Source organism: Ochotona princeps, chromosome 27 (assembly GCF_030435755.1).
Source record: "Ochotona princeps isolate mOchPri1 chromosome 27, mOchPri1.hap1, whole genome shotgun sequence".
Taxonomy (NCBI): Eukaryota; Metazoa; Chordata; class Mammalia; order Lagomorpha; family Ochotonidae; genus Ochotona; species Ochotona princeps.
This window is the reverse complement of record NC_080858.1, coordinates 15,565,750-15,583,949: the sequence shown is the minus strand read 5'-3', so window position 1 is coordinate 15,583,949 and position 18,200 is coordinate 15,565,750. Positions and strand designations below refer to the sequence as shown.

General features: G+C 38.6%; 1 protein-coding gene across 2 annotated transcripts in view; it reads left to right on the top strand.

Annotated features, from left to right (window-relative positions):
- Positions 1-18,200, top strand: part of PTPRO (protein tyrosine phosphatase receptor type O) — a 178,473-nt gene that overhangs the window by 109,792 nt on the left and 50,481 nt on the right. For both annotated transcript variants that reach the window (XM_058655923.1, XM_004592590.2), the window contains exons 4-11: positions 1,484-1,642; positions 3,345-3,497; positions 4,823-5,257; positions 7,457-7,618; positions 11,129-11,325; positions 14,702-14,822; positions 15,496-15,689; positions 17,053-17,164. In XM_058655923.1, coding sequence (XP_058511906.1) covers positions 1,484-1,642; positions 3,345-3,497; positions 4,823-5,257; positions 7,457-7,618; positions 11,129-11,325; positions 14,702-14,822; positions 15,496-15,689; positions 17,053-17,164 — 1,533 coding nt within the window. The remainder of the gene's footprint in view (positions 1-1,483; positions 1,643-3,344; positions 3,498-4,822; positions 5,258-7,456; positions 7,619-11,128; positions 11,326-14,701; positions 14,823-15,495; positions 15,690-17,052; positions 17,165-18,200) is intronic.

Genomic DNA, 18,200 nt, shown 5'->3' with positions numbered 1-18,200 from the left:
TTTTTGAAGCGGAAGAAACAGAGCTCCTGTCTGCTGATTCACTACCCAAAAGTTTGCAATGGCCAGAACTGGGCCAGAAGTAACAGCCAGGACTTAATCCAGGTCGCCAAGTGAAGGACAGGTGCATAATCACTTGGGTATCTCTGTTGCCTCCTAGGGCGTAGGCCAATGTAGATTGGCAGGAAGCTGGGATTAGCAGCCCAAACCCAGTATTAACACAGGCACTCCAATGCAGGGTGTGGGCATCATAACCAGAGGGCTCATTGCTGGGCTTCACAACCACTTCAAATTTGATTCTTTATTAGAAAGTTATGTATGCATGTATGGATTAGAAAGACAGATGGGGTGGGGAGAAAAGGACTCTTCCATCTACTTGTTCACTTCAGAAATGTTTGTTACTGCTGGGGCTAGACCAGGCTGAAGCCAAAGGCCAGAGGGATTTTGTTGTGGTCAGCAATGTGTGTGGCAGGGTCATCTTTCTGGCTTGCTCCATCGTCCACTGCTTTCTTAGGCACATTGTGATGCTAGGATCGCTGACTGGTAGGGACATAACCTACAGTGTTGTCTCATTCTTTCTGAAACTGAAATTTTAGAAGTGTGAAACTTCAGCCAAGGATATCGGTTTGGTTTAGGATTTGGAGGATTTTAAGTATCCTCTTAAATCTAAAACTTGGATTGAACATCATTTTTAGATAATATAATAGCTGACTCTAAATTATTAAAAATGTTTTCTGAATAAAATGACTGTAGCTTAAAACTTACTCAACAGTTTCTTCAAACCTATTATTTTATAAGAGTGTTGAGCCAGACTGAGATGTGAAAGAGATGTAAACATTTATCAATCATAATCTTGAAGTATTTTTAAAGCTTTGTGATGAATTAACAACTCAATCAAGATAGAATTTCTGTAAAAAGAGTGGCTTGATACATAGCATAAACTATAATTTTCAAATCACCGGAAGCTTTTCAATTTTATACTTAATGTAGAAAATATGATCTAGGTTCATATGAAAAAAAAGTGATCACAATAATATTTATCATGTTCAAAGTCAAAATGTGTTTTGTGTTACTGGTCTGTCATTAGCACCACATTTTCCTGGCATGGGTAGAAATGGGTGAGAAGTGTGGAGACATAGTTTTTATCAGATATTTGTTGAATTCCCTGTGACAGGCAATTTACAGTGCCTAACTTATCATTGTATTTATCCGTCGAATAGAGATAATCTTTTTTTTTTCTTTTTAAAGCCCATGGTTGTTGCAAAAGGTAAATGAACAAATGGATATGAATGCTTTTGAAAAAGCAGAAAATTCCATATAAAATTTACTGTATCAATTACTGCTAGGAAAAACACTCATCCCACATGAAGTAAGAGAGTAAAATGACATGAGCAGTTCTAGTGTGAACCTTGACCCTTCCAAGTGTTAATGATGCCCTTTCTGTTTCTCTTCTGCCCTTTCCCCATTGCCCTTCCTGCCCTTGTAGAACCTCTACCAGTAACCAGTGTTTCAATATATGATTATAAGCCTTCTCCTGAAACAGGAGTCTTGTTTGAAATTCATTATCCAGAAAAATATAATGTTTTCACAAGAGTGAACATAAGCTACTGGGAAGGGAAAGCCTTCCGGACAATGCTGTATAAAGGTAAATACCAAAGAGAGTGCAGAATGAGTGATAACTGTTACTACCTACGTGACTTTTCCCTAATGATTTCTTATTCTAAGGGGTTTTAAAACTCACCATGTAATCTGTAAGTAAATCATAAAAATAGTATTCTTTCACAAAATATTGTATTGAGGAATTATAAAATGTTTTGTTTATGAATAATCATCAGTCACATGTACACCACGAGGAATACTCCAATTACAATCACTTACATGTTCTTGCCAAAGGTAATGAGCCTGGTGCAGGAAACAAATTACAAGCAGTCTTACCTGTTTCCTTCTTACTTAGATAGAAAAATACTTCTAACACTGGCAGTTACAGAGCTGCTTTCCCCAAAGTTGGAGCTACTACAAGAATAGTCTCAAATGCGAAGACAATACATTTTTTAACCACTTCATATATATTTATACACATACCATGTTAAATTATTACATTAATATGCAAAAACTAATTCTGCATTTTGCTGTCTTCGTGGGATCCTATGAGAAATGAGAAGAGAGACCAGGGAATTAACAATAAAAACCAAATCTGGATGTCTGAGTAGACTTGCAGGGTTAGGGGTGAGGAAGAGCTAGAGAGAGCAGTGCTTCAGCCTCAGTGGGAGTGAATCCAAGTGGAAGGACTTGGATATCCTCCAAACCAGCACCATGACACTTTTTTGTACCGCTGGTACAGAGTGATATCAAAACTTGGCCAGCTGTAACTGGGGACCGTAGCAAGTTGCTGGAGAATGGGTCCAAGTCACATAAGGCATGACATCCAGGAGAATGCCATTCTCTTTACTGCTTTTACAAATTCCTGCCCAATGTGATTTTCTTTTCAAGAGACATTGATTACAATCTGTACAATGGTTACAGAATTTAAAAAAACTTTTTAAAAGTAAAGAGAATCCTACAATTTATTTCATTCTTTATTTTCAAGGGTGAAAATATGTGGAAAAGGACAAATTGGATTTTATTTTCTTATAAATAACATGCAAAAACAAATTCATGAGTGAATGGTGATTACCAAAAATTCCATCGAGTTGAAAACCGGGAGTTTAAAACTAAATGAATATGCTTCCATGTTTAAGTAATTTAAAAATATTTTTAGCTTTTAATTCAATAAGAAGTACTGTTAGCTTCATTTTTATTTTAATTGGATTTTAAAATTTATTATTATGTTATTTAATGTTTTCCAGCTAGAGACTAAATTATTATTTTCTTCTTTTTTGAGTAAGTGCTATCTGCCAAATGGCAGATAAAGCAGTCTGCTTTTCAAACAGGGTGCCTTAGATACGTGAAAACATTGGTCACAAAATTTATATTTACTAACCTCATACAGTAACAAAATGCTTTTTTATCTTAACGTATATGGTTAGTATAGACTCAATCTCCACAATTTTTATTTATCGTCTCCTTCACTTAAAATATGAGATGATCCTCACAATAAAAATCTGGCTCCAGTCATGTTCCTTAGGAATTCTGGCAGAAAAAAAAAAATCTCAATGTTGACTCCTAAAATTCAAAGTTTTAAGCCGAGCCTTCGCTAATTCTTCATAAGTTACCTTGCCAGAAGTTTAGAAAATATTACAGGAAATATTATTTTATGCATACTTAGAAGTAATTAGTTGATATTTTATAGAAACATGTGATGTTTTAGAGGACAATCTCTTTAATGTCATTAACTGTTCTTCTCCCAGATTTCTTTAAGGGAAAAACAGTATTTAATCACTGGCTGCCAGGAATGTGTTACAGTAATATCACCTTTCAGCTGGTCTCTGAGGCCACATTTAATAAAAGTACTCTCGTAGAGTACAGCGGCGTCAGTCATGAGCCCAAACAGCACCGAACTGGTAAGTCTTCTGAAGAATCAATGTTAGTGAATAAACACATAACTTAGATGGTATTTATTATTACCTTCTAAGAAGTACAAGGATATATCAAAACATTGTGAAAATGGAACTTAAAAATAAGTCTATTTTGGCACAGGAAAATTTTAATATATGTTTATGAGGGATCATGAGAAGATTCATGAAAATATATATGATGAAACAAGCAGTCCTCAAGTTCAAACCTTTTTGCACCAAGATAAAATTTCCTTTTAAGTCTATGCTCCCAATAAGTACTTGAAGTGTTCTTGAAATCTGTTTCCTAGGCTAATAAAGTAAGCAAACACTTTTAATAACCAAAAGCATTTTCTACCAATGGAGAATGAAGTGAGCAAATTAGTCAACCAGAAGCATTTGAAATGTGTCAAGCTTCTCTTTAATTGGGCCAAAACAAGGAAAGTATTTCTCCTAAAGAACTGCTTACCACTTTCAACTTGAAGGTTCTATTTGCATTTTTCATTGTGTAATTCAAATAAAGAAACATTATTGAGCAACTTTTAGTTGGTGAAGATAAGGTCCTTGTCCTCCAGTTGGCAGCACAGATGGCAATAATACAAGGCAGAGTGCAAAGCAGGTTATAATAGAGACATAAACTCGTTTATCAGCATGGGAGAAGAGATTAATTTTTAGTAGCAACTCATGGGAGAGGTCTTGGTTGCGCTGCTATTTGACAGACAGGTGCAGACAGAGACCACACCGTGTGTCTTCATTGTCTTCCACCTGTGGAAAAGCCAGTTTCAATAATCCATAAGCTCATTTTGTGCTCATATGTCTCATTTTGACACATAGGGAGTGAAGACATCTTTCCAACAAGGCATTGTGTGTTCGCAACTCTCTATGTCACATGGAATTTTTTTTATCTTGGCACCAGTTATGAATGTACTACAATTGAGGAGCTTAGTTATTTCCTATTTATTCTTATATATATACATGTGTGTGTTTATATATATATACTCTTTACATATATATGTATTTATAGAGAGACCCAGATATAAAGGCACTTCTTCTAAAGTGAGATTATGATAAAATTAAAAAGTATTTTAACAACTTTGGTTTAAAAATGGTTAAATTACTGCTTAGTAAGTATAATATACTTTAGTTGTGCTGGGAATATGCTAGTATATACATATATACATATATTCCACAAAATATTAGATACACATACTTAAAGACTATACTTATTTTCCTACAAGAGTGAAATGACCTCTGTTTAGTACATTTGATTCATCCACTGATTCAGCCATTAGTATAACGGAATTTTCTGAACATGAAAATCCTCTCTTTGACAGCTCCTTATCCACCTCGAAATATTTCTGTTCGTATTGTAAACCTGAACAAAAACAACTGGGAAGAACAGAGTGGCAGTTTCCCAGAGGAATCATTCCTGCCATCACCAGAAACGACAGAAAAAGACAAACTCTTGCATTTTTCAGAGGAAGCTCCTGAACCCTCTGTGAACATTTCTTCGGGTTGGCTTGATGTTAATATCAGTGACTATGAAACCACCTCTCAGCCGTATTGGTGGGACAGTGCATCTGCAACACCTGAGCGTGAAGATGAACTCGTCAGTGTCCTGCCCATGGAATACAGCACCAACAGCTCACTCAGTGAGACAGAGAAGTCAGCATCAAGCTCTGTCTTCCCTGTGCAAATGATACTGAGCTGGTTACCACCAAAACCCCCGACTGCCTTTGATGGGTTCCATATTCACATAGAGAGAGAAGGTAAGGCCATGGGAAATCAGAAGACATCAGCAACGGTACAGAGGAATGCAAACTGAAATGCGGGAATTTTTATTTAACATGTTTGAGAAGCAGCCAGAGTGAGAAACAGAGACAGAACGCTCATGCACTGACTTACTCTTTCCCGTGTTTCCAAAGGCCAGGTCAAATCCAGAGTCAAGAACTCAATCCAGATCTCCCATGTGGGTGGCAGGGACCCCAATACTTGAACCGCCACTTGCTGCCTCATAGGATACACTTCAGCAGGAAGCAAGAATCATACACAAGAGGTGCCAGGACTTAAATCCTTCCACTCGCATGTAACATGTGGGCATCCCAACTGGAAAGAGGCTTAACCCACAGTCCAAACTCCCAGCTTTAAATTTGAGATTAGAAAATCATGACTGGTAACCAGATCATGTCTTTTAAAAATTATTGAAGACGAGTTTAAACGTTCCTTGTAGACTGAGAGCTGAAAAGGGTTGATTAAAATCAGTTTTGTGTTATCGATTTGCTACATTCACTAATAACTGTATAACTACCCAACATTTTACACACTTTCTGTTACTCAAGAAAATCTTACATCTGGAAATACTTTTGAATGCTATTGCTCTCCACTGCAAGTATTAGAGAACTCTTGGGAGAAACTAGGAGAAATTTTGTTTTCTCCTTTGCAAATGTGTGAAACATGCAGATAAGAATTTTTCTGACAAGATGTGTGTATCACCAAGAATGTGAGAACTGTGTCCTGCTTCGCTGGCTGCTCTGAATTCCCTTAGGCTAAGTTCCTCTGAAAGTTATATCCACATTTTCCCAAAGAGGAGCTGATAGTCAAACTGAAAATACCCAGCAACTACTACTTCTATTATGTCTACTCTTTGGGACTTTTAAAAGTTTGTGGGAAAATAGGATTAAAAAGCAGGCAGATTTAATGGATCTTTTGAGGCACTCGCAAACATCTTGTCTGTATTTATGCAGCATTTGCAATTCATTCCTTCTATTTTAGTACACCAGTTTATGAAAGCAGCGCCGTGACACTCGGCAAATGTGGGTTGTGTGTCCTATCTCAGTGGCAAATGTGGGTTGTGTGTCCTATCTCAGTTGTTGCTTGATATATTAGAAAGTTTGTGTTGTCTATTTTTACTATAACATACTTCATTTTCTGTTTTCCAGTTTAGTAGCTTGGGCCATAAATCATACAGCAATTATTGTTTAGAAGATTTTTTTGTAGTCACTTTTTTCTTTTGTTTTTACAATAACTGTTTTCTGCTTTCCAGTGTAATAGTTTGGGTGGCAAGAGTTGTCAAAAATTGTCAAAATTTGGAATTCTGCTGACAGCCTTACTGTTAGGATAACGTTTTAGGATCATGTAGTCTTACTTACAACATTCTTGTTTATTCTTATTTTATTTAACAAGACAAATACAATGCTTGTTGATTCCTCTATGCTAGGTCATCGAGCAATCAACCATAGCAAAATATTATATAAAACTGAACCTCTTTGTCATTTCCATTTATTTGAGTCAAATGTTGTTTGCCTAGATTTCTTTCTAAATTAAAAACAAAAAGAAATTTCATTGGTCTTTTAGTTTTCTATTCCTCAGTATATTCTGTGGAAAATAGGAGGTTGAATCTCAGAACATTTTTTGCTATTTCTGCAATAGCTACATCATGCTTTTATCTGACTGCAGTGTGTTCTTTCAATCACCATTGTGGCCACCGACTGATGATAATGACTTCAGATGGAAGTATCAGCAGCAGGAGATGGGCTCTGAAGTCATGTCAAACTTAGAATTTTGACAGCAAGTAGGTGGAGGAAGCATAATGTAAATGTCAGAAAATACACTCAGAATAATTTTTCTAATGAGCAATAATTTAATGCATTTTAAAGCATTTCTGGATATTTGATGCTGCCACAAAGAACTCACGAAAGATTTTCTGCTAAGTCTTTTTCTCCCATTCCATTTAGGTGAGAAAGCCAATGAAAGGGGTCTTGTCAGAACATTTACGTTTTTATGCACCTGCTGGTGAAGAATAGATAAGCATATAAAGTCTATACTAATTCCTAGTTTTATTGGTTTGAGATCCCTAGTTTAGTTTTGTTACTTAAAAATTATGTGAAGTTTGAACTCTCATTCTTCTGTCTTGATTGCTTGCTTCATTTATACACACATATGTATTCTCTTTTTTATGTACGATTTAGAGAACTTCACTGAATATTTGACAGTGGGTGAAGAAGCACATGAATTTGTTGCTGAGTTGAAGGAGCCTGGGAAATACAAATTATCTGTAACAACCTTTAGCGCCTCAGGATCTTGTGAAGCTCGAAAGAGTCAGTCAGCAAAATCGCTCAGCTTTTATATCAGTAAGTAGCAAAGAAATTATTTTGTACTTACAGGGGAAACTAATACATTGAAACTGGTGAGATTAATCATGGTTGGAGGTCAATTATTCATGAACCCTTGGGATCGTGATAAGTCTTCAAGGGCAGGAGAGGCAGGGTTCCATGAGTGTTTGACAGCAGAGGAAAGAATAATAATAAATAATAATTTTATGTATATATATATATATACTTATATATATTAATAATGGTAGCAACCCTACCCATTACTTCAAGGATTTAACTTCAGGATGTTTTTACTGTTGCGATAATTGAACATTTATTAGACTAACCTTCTATACTAGCCATAACAAAGTCTCCAAGGACATGGACACATGGTGTGGGAAATCTGACTTTGGTTTGAGGGCATTAGGAAATTTGATACAACAGGGGTGTGTGGGAAAAAAATTCTCATTAGAGTATTGGGCCTGTGAACCTCAAAGCAAAGTCAAGGATTAAAGGATTGTCATACCTGGGTGAAATCCAGAAAATTCTCACAAGGCAAAAACAGGACATCCTAAAAACTCCATGTTAAATTGTTTTTAAAGATTTATTTATTTTTATTCAAAAGGCAGATTCACAGTGAAAAGGAGAAATAGAGATTTTCCCATCCAGTGGTTCACTGCCCAAATAGCTGCAATATCTGGAACTGAGCCCATTTGAACTCAGGCGCCAGGGGCCTCATGAGAATCTTCCATGTAGGTACAGGGACACAAGGATTTGAGCCATCCTCTGATGCCTTCCCAGGCCATAAACAGGAAGTTGGATTGGAAACAGAACCCCTGGGACTCAAACAGGCACTCACATGGAATACCACCACAAATCAGAGGATTAGCCTATTGAGGTGCTTCATTCCATAAAGGAGAATAGCAGAGAGAAACCAAGTGTTTACAGTCTGTATAAAGAGTGCATACCCCCATACTGGTTTTTGCTAAAATACATTTACCAAAAGTATAGAGGCTAAAAATCATTTTACTTGTCTATTGAGAGTTATAGCTATGCCTTCATCAGCAGAAGGAAATGCAAATGACCATGGCCAAAGATTACTGTCAGGAAAGAATGATCACTGTCTATCCTATCACCCTCTTTCAAGAGTAAAATACAGACAAACATTAGTCAAATAACCTCTGGAGGTGGGCTGGAGTCAGGGATGTGAACACAGGCCAGACAGATGAGATCAGTTATGTAAAAGTGTAAAAATGCTCCTAGTGCCCCCAGACAACATTCTTACTGAAGAAACTGAAAAGTGTCACCATGAGTGAAAGTCCTTAAAGGACCCGTCTACCTGGCGTCCTGTCTACCTAAGGACCCATCTACCTGGCGTGTTGTCTACCTAAGGACCCATCTACCTGACGTCCTGTCTACTTAAGGACCCATCTACCTGGCGTCCTGTCTATCTAAGGATCCATCTACCTGGTGTGACTTTTCAGTGCAGGAGACCTTTGACTAGAGATGAAGACTTGAGAACGGGAAGTTAAGTATTCAGGTCTTCCCAGGAAGTTGAAACTGATTTCCTGGTGTAACATGGCAAATCCACTGCTCGTGTGGACAGTTCCTATGGAAACTCTCTCCATGATTCCTGACATACTGGATTTTCCTTTCCTGTGAGTTTCAGGTGTGTTTCAGAATTTATTAGTGTGAAGTATTTTTTTATTAGTTGTGTACATCTTGCTACTTGTACAAAATAATAAAAACTCTGAAGGGGGTTATTCATTCATTCTCTTAAAAACCTGTTATTTTTAAAATATTTTCACAAGTATTCTTGGGAGCACATTTATCTATAGGCACCCTTCTCTGAAGTGCAAAAATTACTAGAGCCATCCAGAATGTTACAATTGTTCAAAGATACAATTATATCAAAGATATAGATTCTAATTCTCATCTCTGAAAACATTTTGAGACATTTTTCTATTCTGACAAAAGAATGATATGTGTAAATGCTTAGAGTACTATATTTTATAATAAGCAGTTACTCATGTGCACTGTGCATAGACCCTTGGTTATATATACCCCGCAGATTGAATACTTAAGTAAATAAGTGAGTAACAAATAAAATATACTACTTTCATTCAACAGAGTGTTCACACATCAGCCAAATTATATTTGCAGCCCATTTTCCCACAAATAGAATTATCTGTTGTTTCAGATATTCTGATACTTGAAATATCACTGAATCACCTTCAGATTGATCACCTAATGATTTATTTTATTGCTTATGCACTATGATTTGTGTTTAGCATAATGCAATAGGTTTCCCCCAGAGATAAAAACTTAGCTATTTACATTAGGCACCCAATAGCCTTAAGAAGAGAACAAACTTTTTTAAAACTAAGATTAATTCTTCTTTTACATTTGTATGTGTTTATTTTGTTTATTTGACCGGCAGTTAGACATGGAAAGAGACACATAGAGATGCCTCAGCAAGAGTTAAGAGCACGGATTTGGGAATCACACTTGCTGCGTTTGAATCCCAGCTCTCCTTGTTCCATTCCTGCCTCCATAGCTTCATGTGCAAAAGAAGACTTAGTAAAAATATGTGTCATAGATTTGTCATGAAAATTAAAGAATTCAAATATGTAGGCACTTTATAAACTTAGAACAGTGGCAAGTCATTACTGGCTCCTGCCCATTATTAGTCTTTTTTATGACTAGTATTTTCCTTGCATCACTCACAATGAGCATGGTGTCCCCTCCCCCATTCCCATTCCCCCAACCCAGCAAAGTCACCTGACTCTCCCTCTCTTCTCCCAGGATCCAGCCCAGGAGTGGAACTTCTGTGAAGGCACTCAAAAATGCCTTCTAAGCAAATGCAAGCAAGCAAGTTGCAGGTTTGCATTTCAGCAAGAATTTCTGTAGATAATAATCACCTTAGTTCTCAGGCACTGTGCTTGAAGCCACCCAAGTGAATGAGGCCAATAGTGGGCCCTCATACAGAGATGGTTTATAAGACCACAAGCCCTCATGTTCATCCAATCATTACCCAGGTTCAGCTGGTACCTTGATTGAGCCAGTCTGGCGTCTGTTTCTTCTCAAATATTCCCAGCCCACCTCTTTGTTCACACTACTGCCAAATTCACTTTTGCCACAGGTGGTAGTAGATGCAAATTTGCATCTCAATGTCATTATTTCTAGACACCAAAGGTCCTAGCAGCAAAGGAACCAGAAACTACAATGCCTACTCATTTGCTAAAAATAAACAATAATAATTCAGACAGAATTCCTACAAACTGTACTCCCAAACCCAGACTGCTGAGATGGACCTGTAATCTCTTGGTGGACTGGTTTTGTTTGTTTGTTTGTTTTATGGATGGGCTGCTGTTTAGATCAGTAGGATGGTCCTGGAACTGTACCTGGTCAGAGATTCTGTGGAGTTATCTGTTTGGCTTCCTGTGTTGTTTTAATTATTTTTTTTAGAGCCAATAAAAATGACATAAATTTTTGAAACCAGAATATTTCTTCTGCAACCTTCCTTGTATTCTGATTTGAAACATCCAGGCCCTACAGGAGAGTGGATTGAAGAGTTGACCGAGAAGCCCCAGCATGTGAGCGTCCATGTTTTAAGCTCGACCACGGCATTGATGACCTGGACATCGTCCCAGGAGAACTACAACAGCACCATTGTGTCTGTGGTGTCGCTGACCTGCCAAAAACAAAAGGAGAGCCAGAGACTCGAAAAGCAGTACTGCACCCAGGTGAAACCCCAAGCGCATGCATGGCCACTGCCCTACTGCGGCCCAGCCTCACGAGGCAATACAAGGAGGGTATTGCTAGAAGCCCTGTGGAGTCTCTTCCAGGCAGGCATGGTACAAGCAACATATGTAGGAGGCAGGAGCAAGGCCAGGAAGTGTTGCAAATGCCGCTTCAGTGACGCCATTTCCCTTTGTCTTCATGAGAGGACCATATATGCACCCTTTATCTTCATCAAATTCAGGAGAATTTGCTAAGCACTGACAGTGCACCAAGTAGCAGGGCAGATATTGGAGATCTAGATAATTTATAAACATCCTACTCTTGGCAGATCTTGCAATCTAAGGGGAACAGTGGAGGCATGATCATCTAATGACCACCCCATTCAACGTAAGACCTAGGAGAGCAAAGTAAATGACAGAGACTATGTCCAAGTTCACAAAAGCCAAGAGCCAGGAGTGTTACAGCTTACGAGAAAGAAGGTACAGAAACTAGGACGATAACAAAAACTTGCCAGAAGAGGAGACAAGCAAGCTGACTTTGAGAGAACTCTTTTCTATTTGAATGTTTTCTCATAGAGGTAATGCATGCTTGCTGGCACAATTCAAAAGCTCAAGGTATCTAAACCAAACAAAACTGCTCATCAGTGTCTTCAGTCACAACTGAGGAGGGTAGGGAAGGATCAACAGGAGGGAGCTGAGCCAGGAGGTGAGCAGAGCAGAGGGCAGGCGGAGGCAGCATGTGATCTGTCATTTCAAGTGGCTGCCGAGTGTGTACAAACACCTTAAAAGGAGACAACGGGTGTTTTATGAAGTGTCTTGGGTGTTGAAGGGGATCCCTGACCCCTCATCTGGGCAGGATTGCTCTGATGGCTGCCCCCCCCACCCCGGGTGGGTCTGAACAAGACCGCTATCATTGGTTGTCTGTAGTTATGAAGTCGCTGGACAATTCCTGAGCTGCACACTGGATGGTGCTGTTCTCCTAGCCATTCTGCAAGGGACAAAGGATTAGGTAACTGACCTGTGCTGAGTTTTCCTTCTCACTGAGGTGTCAGGTGTCTCAGAACTTAAACACTATCCTATTTGCCAATACTGCCCATACTCACCAATTTATGCAAACATCGGTCAGTGAGGTGGTAGCCCAGGGAGAATGCCCTCACATGGCTTGTCCCTGGACCTAACCTGAGATTTTTGGCAGTCTTGAACAGTTATATCATCTAGTGTACATGTTGAGTATTGGTCCTATAGAAGCCAAAGGCTAAAGGCGCATGAAGTATTAGCCATAACAGCCAGAAAGGCATGGTCTAAGTACACCTTAGTGATGCCTTCTCAAAATGCAGGATGAAATTAATGAGACCCACAGGCAAGGAGACCTACCTTTGAAGTGGAGGAGAGCCCAACGAGCCCCGCACAACAGCTGTCATCTGTTACTGCATGCATACATTCATTCTTCATGATTTAGATTTTTTCTTCATTTCTTTTAATCATATTTGAAAGAAAGAGAGATCTTCTATCTGCCGGTTCACTCCTCAAATGCTGGCACCAGCTAGGGTTCGGTCAGTGCGCGTCAGGAGCCGAGAACTAAATCCAGGTCTCCCACAAGGTGGCATGAACAGAAGTACTTTAGCCCTGACTGGCTGCCTCTCAGAGCATGCATTAAAAGGAGGCTAGGATTGGAAATGGCATTCCAGCATGAGATGCAGGTATCTGAAGCAACATTTCAGCCACTGTACCAACAGCCCATCTACACACACTTATGCACACATACTTTTCAGATGAGGGAACATGGTTCTGAAAGTCTCAAGACCCAGTGAAGAACCACACAGCCATTAATCAAAGAAATATATGACGTTCTCATCAGATGAGTCCGACTTGGGTTTTAGCCCTATTTGCTGGGACAATCATTTCTTTCAGAAAAACATGATATTTGTTTAGTTCTATATCCAGCGGCACTCTGTTTATATGAGATGGAAACATTGTGGCTGTAAAATAAGAACAATTGTAAAACCAAACACAAACTAGGAAAGGGAAGAAATGAAAGGGAAAGCAAAAGAGGGTAGAAAAGGAGAGGGCAGGAGAGAGAAGGATGGAGGGGGAGTATTTGTGCAGCAAGCAAGAGGATGGAAAATCTGTCTCTCATACACACACACACACACACACACACACTCACACACACTTGCTCCCTGCCTCATTCCACACCCCTATTTCTAGGTTTCTGTGTGTGTGCCTCTCCCTGTCATTCTTCCTTTCAAATCAATGTTTTGAAAAAATGTACAGCAAGGTGAACTGTCAACCACATTGTCCTACACGGACTGTGTTCTTCCTTCAACAATTTTGCAATTCGATGTATCCTAAATGACAAAATCTGACAACAGTAAAACTCAACATTTATGCACAATCTGCTTGACACATTCTTAGGACTAGGTGAGGTATATATTATTATTATTTTATTAGTAACAAAGAGACACAGCTTTGAATTTCAAATAAAACTTAAGCAAATCCTTATGCTTACATAGAGTCAGGGTTTGATTAAAGTGGTCTCAATAGAGAACCCATGTTTTTCTAAAATAAGTAAGACTGTCTTACATGTTAGAGACACTAAATATCAAAGAAGCACACTTCTTAACCTGTTAGTTGAATCATCAACACCTCTATGTGCCAGCTTTAATAAGTGCATCTTATTCCTGTATAGGTTCACTTTATCTTTAAAGAATTCAGTGATTACAGAAGAGCTCATCTGAATTAGAAATGTTCTATATAATATATTTTATAGCATAACAATAGCCTTGCAAAGTGCTAATTATTTTTTCTTGATGCTTAGCCCAATGTTTGCACATACTAGATTAGAGGTTACACTGCTAGATTTTTAATCCCACCGCTGAATCTAAGGATGTGACCTGAGCCATTTTAAGCTTTATTTCCTTAATCTGCCAAAGGTGAGATTTGTGCTAGACAATCTCCGAGGTCATTTTTCTCTCTGTAACTGCACATTATATGCTTCTAAGTCATGAGAGACAAGACACTCCTGTACTGATCTTTGGGCATAATCAGCTGACACTACAATTTAGGATGTCGGACAACCCAGTGCTGTTACTGATTTGATTGCGTTAGAGGTTGATGTGTCACCCCTGTGTATGCTTACAAATGACATTGATGGGTACAAAGCAGATCACAGCAGATCTTATTAAATCCAGCCATAGAATTAGAATGTTCTGGTTTCCTTTCAGTGTTCACATAAACTGTGAAGCGTCCTACATTTCAAATCTGACCTTCCCCAGAGTAAAGGATTCTGAATTTCAAAGTCTTGGACACTGTTGTAGCCATGTTGTCACACTCTTCAAGCCCAGCTTCAAATATATTTTATTGGGTGTTTCATTTAAAGGTGAACTCAAGCAAACGCATTATTGAAAACCTGGTTCCTGGTGCTCAGTACCAAGTTGTGATGTATCTGAGAAAAGGCCCTCTGATTGGACCACCTTCAGATCCTGTGACATTTGCCATTGGTAAGTCCCTTTCCTTAAGAATGATGACTTGTATTTGTCAGATATAGTTTGAAGGAAGCAATGTGCAAGCTCAAATCATTATCATTGTATATCAAAGCTCTGGCTAGACTAGTTTACTCAATATCCCACCAATGAATTTCAACCATGCCTTATTGTCCATGGAAGGTTTGTTTCAGAACCAAGACACACACACACACACACACGTATATATAAAGATAGACATATATATAACTCTTATACAAAATGGCATATTTGTGTATAACTAACTCCCCTCTATTAATACTTCTTCCATAATTAATACTTGAATCACTTCTAGATTACTTATAACATGTAATATAATATAAATCATATAAATAGCTGTTATGCTATATTGTTTAGAGGGTGATGACCTGAAGCAAAAAGCCTGTATGTGTTCATCATGGATGCAGTTGTTTGTTTGGGTTTTTTGTTTGTTTGTCTGTTTTGTTTTTTATTTTTGATCTCTAGTTGGTTAAGTCCTGACATGGAAATCTGGAGACAGCCGTAGCGTTACTGTGTAGCGGAAAAGTCAGAGGCAAATGCATTTACTTTGGTTTTCAATGATAGATAAGTAATAGTTTAACAGCATTTCTAAGATACTAAACATTCCTTCTTGACTTTCTTTTTTTTTTATATCAATGTCTCTTCTTTTTAGTTCCCACTGGAATCAAGGACTTAATGCTTTATCCCTTGGGTCCTACCGCGGTGGTTCTGAGCTGGACTAGACCTTACCTAGGAGTATTCCGAAAATACGTGGTTGAAATGTTTTATTTCAACCCGTCAACCATGACATCGGAGTGGACCACCTACTATGAAATAGCTGCCACTGTCTCCTTAACTGCCTCCGTGGTAATCTTCTTTAGCCAGCCGCATGTGTTCCGGTGTTGCTCTGCCAAAAGTGTCAGAAAAGTTACTATTGTGTAGCTCTACATAGGTGATTTGCTGCATGCAAAGTTTCTTAGTTGTCTTTCTATTAGGTGGTTTGATTTTTTGTTTTATTTTGAGCATTTAGAGTGTCATTTTCCCCCTGAGAGGAAGAGAGAGTTCATTGTGGGAAAGTGGTAGAAAGAGAAAGAGCTGGTTATCTAAAGGTAGCTTCCACTACTAATTGAATTCGTTTGTTAGCCAACGTTTTTGTCTGAAGGAATCTACTGAAAGCTGAAGAGAGCTGTCAATTGCTCATTATCGCTTTGTGATCCTGAGGTTTGCCTCTGGCACTCTGCAGCTGTGCGATGGTGCCTAACTCCACAGACCACTCTCCTTGACAGCTGCAAATCAGTTAACCTCAGGCCATTAGACACTGGGTTTTAGAACAGGTAATAAAGGCTACCTCACAGACTGGGTTCTTTTTTATTTATTTTTAAGTATGGGTCCCCCATAGGTGCACATGGAGTACACAATTACCCTCTATCCAGCTGTATTCTTGGAGTTGCCACCCACAAGGATGCCTGTTCATGGTCCACCTTGGAAGAGTGAGACCTGCGAGAGGTCACTGTCTTCAAAATAGGGGGCAGGTTCTTCCAGTCCTTTCTCAATAAGCATTATTTCACTTGCATAATATAACAGAAAATTGCCATATGGAACCAAAAATGAAAATATTGAGATCTGCATTTTGAATGAAATGTGCTCATTTTTTTTGCGTTTTTCTATTTTCATTTAAGTTTTAATTAACAGTCAATGTGCATTGGACAATTCTAAGAACATGGTATTCTCTTCCTCCCTACTTCTCACACTCTTCTTCCTTTTCCCTTCTTTTATGTTTATTTTTAGTTTTTGAGATAACATGTTTTAAATTTACAATGCAGTAAAATGGTTTAATACTTTACCTAATAATAAGCTTAAGTTACAAGTAAGAACCAAAAAGATCTTAGTCTGATGGGAGTACAGACAATGGCTATGAATGATTGAACAGAAAAATGACTGTGTCACCCATGCAGAACAAATTTTAAAGTAATCACAGATCATGGATGGGCTCTGTATTTTGAATCACCTTTTTAAAAAAATTTTACTTTGTATTTCATTTTATGTATGTCTCACTTTGCTTTAAAACAAATTTTTTTAATGGAAAACTAGGTAGATCTAGAAAGGCACCCCCCACCAAAAAAGAAAACAGAAAAATTACTATAATATTGGCCTAATGGAAACCATCAAAAATACAGTTTCCCTTTGCTCCTTGTCTCTCTCTCTCTCTTTTTTTTATTTCCTCACTCAGAGAATAGCTAACCTGTTGCCAGCATGGTACTACAACTTTCGGGTAACCATGGTGACATGGGGAGATCCAGAACTGAGCTGTTGTGACAGTTCCACCATAAGCTTCATCACCGGTGAGTAGCATGTGGAAAACGATGTCCCGTTTCCAGAAAGCTCCAGGCATTCACCTAACAGTGACTGACTGTCAACATCATGAAAAAAAATGTGCTTTTTTTTTTTCATCATTCTCTGCCTAGTTGATCATCTTTAACAGTTAAAATATCATTTGTACTCTTAGTTACTTCCCTGGGCTCATTCTGAGTCACGGCCCTTGACTTGTGTGTTCCCAGTTGGAATTGATTGGAAAAGAGCTGTGGCAGGCAGAGCCATCAGCTTCACACTGCACATACAATTGATTTCACTGATGTGATGATTATGTTTGTTAGAATGCCTTTTTTCTTCACTAATTAAAGCCTTTTTTTTTTTAAATGGTCACAAGCTTACTGTATCAGAGCCCATTTACTAGTAATAATAGGTTATGGCAGGCATTTGGCTTTGCCCTTGAGACACCAATTAGAATACCTATGTCCCAGGTCAGATTCCAGTTTCTAATGCACCATTTAGCAGGCAGTAGGAATTAGTCCCTTGCCTCCCACGTGGGAAACACAAATTGCATTCCTGGAGGCTTTGAGCTTCAGCCCCAGTAAATCCCAACTGTTGTGAGCATTTGGGTAGCAAACCAGTGGATTGGAAGCTTGATGTCTGCCTGTCTTTTTCCCTCTCTTTATCTAGCTATCTATCTCTGTGTCTCTCATAAATGGATAAATAGGAGCCCAGAGCAGTGGGCTCAATTGGCTGATCCTCCTCCTTCAAACTCTGGGAACCCACAGGGTTGCCAGTTTGTGGCCCAGCAGTTCCACTTCCCATCCCACTCTCTGCTTGTAGCCTGGGGAAGGCAGTGGAGAATGGTCCAAAGCCTTCAGAACCTGCACCCACATGGGAAACCCAGAGGAGGTTCCTAGCTCCTGGCTTTGGATTGGTTCAGTTTTGGTTGTTGTGGCCATTTGGGGAGTGAGCAGTGAATGGAAAATCTTTCTCTCTGTCTCTCCTTAAATTTAATATGCCTTTTCAGAATAAATAAATAAATAAATGGACAAATAAATAAATATT